Source organism: Montipora foliosa, chromosome 6, assembly GCF_036669935.1.
Source record: "Montipora foliosa isolate CH-2021 chromosome 6, ASM3666993v2, whole genome shotgun sequence".
NCBI lineage: Eukaryota > Metazoa > Cnidaria > Anthozoa > Scleractinia > Acroporidae > Montipora > Montipora foliosa.
In genome coordinates, this window is record NC_090874.1 from 27,245,511 (window position 1) to 27,253,054 (window position 7,544).

The 7,544-nt window shown below is 44.4% G+C and overlaps 1 protein-coding gene across 1 annotated transcript; it reads right to left on the reverse strand.

The window, feature by feature from the left end:
• Positions 1 to 2,493: 2,493 nt before the first annotated feature.
• Positions 2,494 to 7,022, reverse strand: LOC138005309 (uncharacterized). The gene has a single exon (XM_068851559.1). The coding sequence runs from the start codon at positions 6,937 to 6,939 to the stop codon at positions 2,494 to 2,496; it is 4,446 nt and encodes a 1,481-aa protein (XP_068707660.1). The 5' UTR covers positions 6,940 to 7,022.
• Between the last annotated feature and the right edge of the window lie 522 nt (positions 7,023 to 7,544).

The window sequence follows — 7,544 nt, forward strand, 5'->3', positions numbered from 1 at the left end:
GTCCAGAACAGTCAAGAGTTTGTCTCTTCGTCGCTTTTCCTTACGTACACTATATACAACTGAATATATATATATATATATATATATACTTGAACACAAGAGAAAAGACAAGTTTTAAACAACAACACCTATATTTCGGTGACAAACAGCTACCTTCATCAGGGTGAATGACCGTTACACCCTCAAGCGTTCTTACGTGATAATAATACAAAAGTGGGGTAACAAATCACCCGCGCGCGAAATAATGAGAACATGTGTTCGTACATGATATAATAAGCTGCAAAAAATGGCTACCGAATCCGGCCCTTGCGACGATTCTGGCTATAGCAAAAGTCATTCTCGTTAAGACCCAATGGTCGGATGGTTTGAAGTCTATAAGCCCACTGGCCTTCCTTTCCTAAAAGATCACTAGTATTAGACACTTTATCTATCAACTGAATAGACATATCATCCAGCCCGCAATGTCCAGGGGCACCCAACGACCAATTTGTTGTAAAATGTATTATTATACCCCAGTTAATGAAAATAAATGTTATTAAGGCATTTTCAGGTGTTTTTCAGTGTTGCTGGGAAAACATTATCTGTTCCCTTTTCCCAGCAAGACACACAAGAAATTTCCCAGCCAGCTATTGTAGATAAAATTGGTTGGTTTCCCAGCCAGCTGATCAAATTTATTTCCCAGCCAGGAATTCCGCGCGCTTTCAAATCCGATCCGAAACGACCGAACAAAAGCGACAAAACCGGGACAAAACAGGTTTTTCTCGCAAGCGCAATCACTCTGACTAGCCGCAGTTTGTTTGTGACTACTCTCTGGGAGAGGGAAGGGGTTCTTTTTTTTTTTTTTTTTTTTTTTAATTATATTTTAGTCGTCTGCAGTCTTCAGAGTTTCTACAGCCAGCCCGGGTTCAAATGCTAGAAAAAGTCAGTAATTCCCAGGCAAAACCTCTATCAATAACAAAATCAGTTCCCAGCCAGCTCATCGAAACACCTGTATTTTTGCCAGCCAGCAAGATTCCTCTGGGGAACAGATAATGTGAGGAACAGATTCGTTGGGTGCCCCTGAATGTCCCTGTGACCAGAAATGCCTGTAGATTAAGACATCTACCTCTGTTTCCTGTTTTTGCTGTTGAAAACTTGTCTTTTCTCTTGTGTTCAAGTATAAGGTTACCGAGAGAGTTTTTTTAAACAATTTGTTGGATGCTTGTGAAAAATGAATATATATATATATATAAGTAATTTGAGTGTACAAATAGCGACAGCGAACTACTAGCAGAACCATTGAATGGAAAACATATTGCCGTGAGTGGGAATCGAACCCGCGTCCCCCTGGTTACTAGTCGGGTGTGCTAACCACTGCACCATCACGACAACCCTGCTGGAAACAGAGCAATCGGTGAGGTGATTGGTTAGCCGCGGGGTTCCCCGGCGTTTAACATTCAGGAACATATATAAATTTATTAAAAACTGGATCATTGGATAATGCAATTCGAGAGTTTTGATTGGCTAAGCCATCATGGGTTATGAGCCATTATACCATGATCTACAAACACGGCAAGCATATGCGTGATTTTTTGGGCCTTTCTATTTTTATTGTAGTCTAGTTTTCTGTATTTTGGGGGTCGTTTTTAATAAAAACAATTACTCCACTCGCGCTTGTTGGATATGAGATGATTATAGCCAACTCGGCGCTACGCGCCTCGTTGGCTATCTATCATCTCATCTACGCGCCTCGTTGGCTATCTATCATCTCATATCCAACAAGCGCGAGTGGAATAATTGTTAAATATCCATTGCAAGCTATTGTAGTTCCAGGCCAATACTGATTAATACGAATATGGACTATATGTGATGAGTTAACTCTTTTTATTGTAGGGAAATGTGCGTAGTGGCCAAAGAAGCTATACCCTGCGAGCAGAGTCTCTTTCGATCTTCCTAGATAAGTCGGGAAGAGGAAAGTAGACTCTGCCAGCCGGCTCAACATTTCGTGTTGAGCATGCGTTAAAAATTCAAACGTATTCGAGAGTCAGTCACGCTTGACTAGTAACCGCAAAACCACAACACCAAAACAAACAGTAGGGATATTTTCGAACAACTCTGGCGAACACACGACAACCAAGGAATCATTTCCTTCGAAACTCAAGATAGTTCAAGTTTTTAAATTGCCATTTCAATTTTTACTGAAAAAAATTAATAGGTTTCTCAATTCTGGCAAACTAGTTGTCGCTGCTGGGCGACGATAAAACTCTGCTGGTTCGTTTTTGTACAACTTTATTCTCCGATTTTTACATTCAGAACCTTCAACAACATCGCTTTCTCTCGCACACTTTTTACAAAAACTCAACTCATCACTTTTACACGTGCGGACGAGGTCCCTAGCAACGGACTGACGTCATTGGTATCATAGCAACGCGACCGGAGATGAAAGTTCAGGAAGCAGGAGGCACATCCCCGCCCCTAGTCGAGACATAATGTTTGTCGAGACGATTTTAAGTTCTACTCTTCCGCCTCCTGTACTAAGCAAAGTTTTGTGATTGGCCTTTTATACTCTCCGAACTGAGTTCGTACTGTAACAGCTCGAACTAACCCATCCTGCCCAGGATGAGTAGACACGATTCTGCCCAACGGCCATACACCTCGCGGCTGATTTGGCTCAGCAACTAGGACAACATCTCCTTCTTTGAGGTTCTGTTTCTTCTCTTTCCACTTCTTCCTCTCTGTCAGGCTAGAAAGGTACTCTTTGGTAAAACGTCTCCTGAAGAAATTAGCTAGCGCTTGGGACTGTCGCCACATCTTTGTCGAGTTAATCTCTCTGTCACTAACTTCAGCATCTTCATAACTCGGATTTGCCCGCAACAACAAGAAATGGTTTCGGGTTAACGCTTCAATGTCCCCTGCATCATTGGACACATGAGTAATCGGTCGACTGTTTAGTATTCCTTCTGCTTGGACTAGTGCGGTTCTCGACACTTCTTTGGAAACAGCCCTATCCGCAAGAATTGCCTTCAGCGTCTTCTTGGTGCATTGTACTAGCCTCTCCCATGCACCTCCAAAGTGCGGAGCACTTGGCGGCTGAAATTTCCACTCGATTTCCTTAGGAGCACAGAAGTTTTGTATCCTCTCTTCATCCAATTGTTTGATGCATTTCCGCAATTCATTATTTGCACCAACAAAGTTCGTTCCATTATCGCTGTGGATGCTCTGCGGTCGTCCACGTCGCGCAATGAACCTTTTCAATGCCATGATGAAATGATCTGTTGAAAGATCATCCACAAGTTCAAGGTGGCACGCTCTAGTACTCATGCAAGTGAACAAGCACCCGTATACTTTAACTTCACTGCGTCTTTCCTTAAGTAAGATAGGTCCAAAAAAGTCAACTCCAGTATTCCTGAACACCATTCCTAGCTCAAGTCGGCACTCTGGTAGACTTGCCATTTGCTGCTCTTGAGGCTTTACCGTCTGGCGATAACAGTAGTTGCACTTGAATTTCGTGTTTCGCACTACCTGGCGACCATGGATGATCCAATACTCCTGCCGAATTTGATTATGCAGGTGCTCAGTTGGCGGGTGGTAGTAGATACGATGCATTTCTTCGACGATCAGCTGTGCAAGTTCATGGCGCGAGTCAATTATTTTGGGATGTCGTGTTCTGTAAGGTAGGCATTGTGCTCTCTGCAGCCTTCCACCGACAACCAAGAACCCATCTTCCAACCTTGGGTCAAGAGATTTAATTCTACTCTTCTTGTGGATCTCCTCACCTATCTTCAGACACTGTATCTCCTCGCCGAATGATTCAACTTGCGCCCTCTTCACAAGATGATTCTGAGCAGCTCTCAATTCGTTCGACGTAAGTGCTCCCAGTAGACGTACTTCCTTCTTAGCTCTTACATTGTTTGCAAATCGCATCACATAAGCTGTAACTCTTCTTAGTTTGGTCAGTGACGAATACTTCTTCCACCCTAACAGGACCTTGTTTTCCTGAGATGCTCCAGCCCATCTTTCCTTCTTCTTTTCTTTGATGTCATCGTTCTCGCAGGGCGCTTTGACTTTATTTTCTGGCCAGAGCTCTGCTGATTCATAAAGGAACTTGGGTCCACTAATATAGCGAAAGCCCGCACCAAGTTCCGTAGGACTTAGTCCCCGGGTGATGTCATCTGCAGGGTTAGCCTCTGTCGGCACATATCTCCAACTCACAGCGCCCGCCCCTAGTGTGGCCTCCAGACTGCTCATGATTGTGTGAATCTCAGACACCCGGTTACCGACGAATGCTTTGTAAGTGGAGCTCGTTTGGCGGATCCAATGTAGGACTGTGGTAGAGTCACTCCAGAAAGTTATCTTCTCTATCTTTGTAACCATTTCTTCTACCAATGTTTGAGTTAACCTCACAGCACCTAAAGCTCCCATGAGCTCCAATCGGCAGATAGACTGTGACTTTAATGGAGCAACACGGCCTTTTCCCGCTATAAGACTACACTCTACTGTGCCATCTATAAATGCTCGTCTTAAGTAGGCACACGCGCCATAAGCATTCTGGCTAGCGTCGCAAAACACATGAAGTGCAGTCTCTCGTACAGGTTTCTGTTCTTGGATAAGAGCTCTCGGAATTCTCACTTCATCAAGCTTTTCTGCTTCCTTGCGCCATTCACGCCACTCTCGAAGATCAGCTTCTTTCAACTCGTCATCCCATCCGTAGTTCATACGATTTAGATTCTGCAGGATGATTTTACGTCTGATTGAGAATGGGAGGAGAAGTCCTCGCGGATCCCAAACAGAGAATGCTTGACTCAAGATCTTCCTCTTCGTCGTACCAGGATCATCCTTCAGTCCGGTAAACTGGAGCATATCTTCTTGGGCATCCCAAATGACGCCCAAAGTTCTGTCTGTTGGTAACTTGTCTTCACTCAGTTCTAGGAAACGTGGAGATCTATCCTGCTCCGGGATAGTTGCTAAGACGTCTGGGTCATTTGTCAGCCACTTGTGTAGGCGGAAACCTCCACGACGCAGCAACTCTGTCATCTGCTTCCTCATTTCAATAGCTTCCTCGCAAGAATCTGTTGACGGTAGACCATCATCCATGTAAAAGTGCTGGTAGACGGCTTTCACACCCAAAGGTAAATCTTCCCCATTCTCATCAGCATTTCGCCTCATAGTGTAGTTCGCTCTGGATGGCGCAGACACTTCTCCAAACACTGTTCTCTCGAACTGGTACACGCTTGGTTCTTCTATCAGAGAGTCTCCCCATAAGAAGCTCAATGCTGGCTTATCACGATCAGGGAGACGAAGCATATGGTACATTTCTTTCACATCAGCGGCCATTGCAATTCTTCCTTCGCAAAACCTGAGGAAAACTCCAAACAGAGAGGACAGAATATCTGGTCCTGTGTAGATCTTATCGTTCAAACTTTGTCCCATGAGTTTTGCTGATGCATCGTAGACTCTTCTGAGGCGATCAGGTTTTTTGGGGTTAATGACAAATCTGTGTGGTAAGTACCAAGTCACTTTACTATCGCACCGTACTTCCCCTTCACTCAGTTTCTTCACATAGCCCTTGTCAACGTCATCCTGGATTGACTTTGCATATCTCTCTCTGATCTCGGGACAGCTCTCAAACTTCTTCTCTAGGGATTGTAGCCTCCTCTTTGCCATTCCGTAATTGTTGGGCAGAGATGGTTCCTCATCTCTCCACAGTAGACCTGACACATACGCATCTTCATTGACACTCTTAAAGGTTGTCTTTTCCATCAGTGACAATGCTCGCTTGTCCTCAATCGAACGGGTTGGATCAGCTGGCTTGACCACGCCCAAGGTTTCTATCTCTGACTGAGACATGACCAGCTGCTTCAGCTCCTCATTTTCAACTGAACTTCTTTCATACACTTTGAACCCATTGTATGGAGATGCTACTCTTCGCTCACCAGGTAACCAATTAGTCACCGCCCATCCAAGTGGGGTCTCAACAGCATAAGGTACCCTGTCAAGTTCCGGTTTACCTGAGGGTTTCAGAATTTGTCTTGGTAGAATCAAGTCAGAGTTGTTAGTTCCAATTATGAGTTGCACTGGACCCGTGTCAGTGTCACGCAAGTCTAAGTTCTTCAGATGTTGATACTCATGCTTGATTGTTGACCACTTCAACTTCTGATCCGGACCATTCAGGCTAGGAATTGTCTTCACATCTCGCAAGGAGTACTTGACTTCCTCTTTTCCGACTCGTGCGACATGGCATCTCTTGATGTGCTGGGAAGCAAACACCTTCTGCGCATTTACTCCTTGAATTTCGAGATCTACCTCTTTGCCTTGAAGCCCAAGTGAGAGCGCTAAGCTTTCATCGATAAGCGTTGTGTTACAGCCTGAGTCACGCAATTCCATCACCTGCTGTTTTCCTGTTTCTCCAAAGACAACTATGGGAAGTACTTCAACCAAAGCAAGACCACCAGTCTCACAACCTGTGTACGCTGATTGTTGATACTCCTCAAGAGGCTCCACAGCCTGACGTGGTGATGAGTCTCTACCTTCCAGGGAGACAGGAGCTGGGTTTCTCTCAACTTCTGGCACTTGTTCTAACTCACGTTTCGCTTTTGCCCGTTCAATAAATCTCAAGTCGACTTCATGTACAAGGGTATGATGACGCATGTCACAGTTTTCAACTTTGCATCTATTCTTACTACGACATTTACGCAGACGATGACCGGGTAATAGACAACATAAGCATAGTTTGTGTTCCTCGACAACTTTCTCCTTCTCGCTAGTCAACATTCCCTGAAAACGTTTGCACTCTTGCAAAGTGTGATTAGTGGACTGGTGAATTGGGCACTTTGTTCCACAGCTGGCGCGTAAATATTCTCCCGTGGCTCCTGCAAACAGCCCAGGTTGGGATTTGTCAGCTGGCTTACGCCTATCAACTTTAGATGTATCTGAACGCTTCCACTCTCTCTTCTCTGGCATCCACCGCTGTTTGGACTCACTAATTTTTGCCTCTTTCTCTAGCCAATTTGCAAATGAATCCCAGGTTGACAATTTCGGTTTTCCTTCAACAAACTCGGCCCATCTGCCGCAAAGGCGTGTGGGAAGTTTAGACACAGTTGCTTCAGGGACTTGCGAGCTAAGCTCGTGAAGAAAGTTGCTCTTTGAAAATGCCTATCAATTCAGAAACTATTTCTTGATACTGCCGGATCTGCACACTATTTTCTTTCACTATGGTCGGAAACTGATCTATGCGTTTCTTCGCAGCTGATACCACTGTGTCTACACGACCAAAACGCTCCTGGAGCGCAGTCCATGCCTCCTCGTATTTATCTGAACCTGGCATGAATTTCGCTAGACATGATTTTGCACTTCCATCCACAGAATCTAACAGAAATTTAAGCTTCTCTGTTGCATCATAAACTTCCTTTTTATCCACTTCAACATTAAATGCTGCTTTGAATTTTGAGTACTGTAGTGGATTTCCATTGAACTTCTGCACGTTTGGTTTAACGATTTTCACAAAGGCTGGCAGCATTTTCTCAAACAACTGATCTATCTTTGACGTTTGCACACTAGGGTCTCCT

What these genes read in the sequence shown, in the direction of transcription:
- LOC138005309 (XM_068851559.1), bottom strand. Translation starts at nt 6,939, where the DNA reads ATGCCAGAGAAGAGAGAGTGGAAGCGTTCAGATACATCTAAAGTTGAT.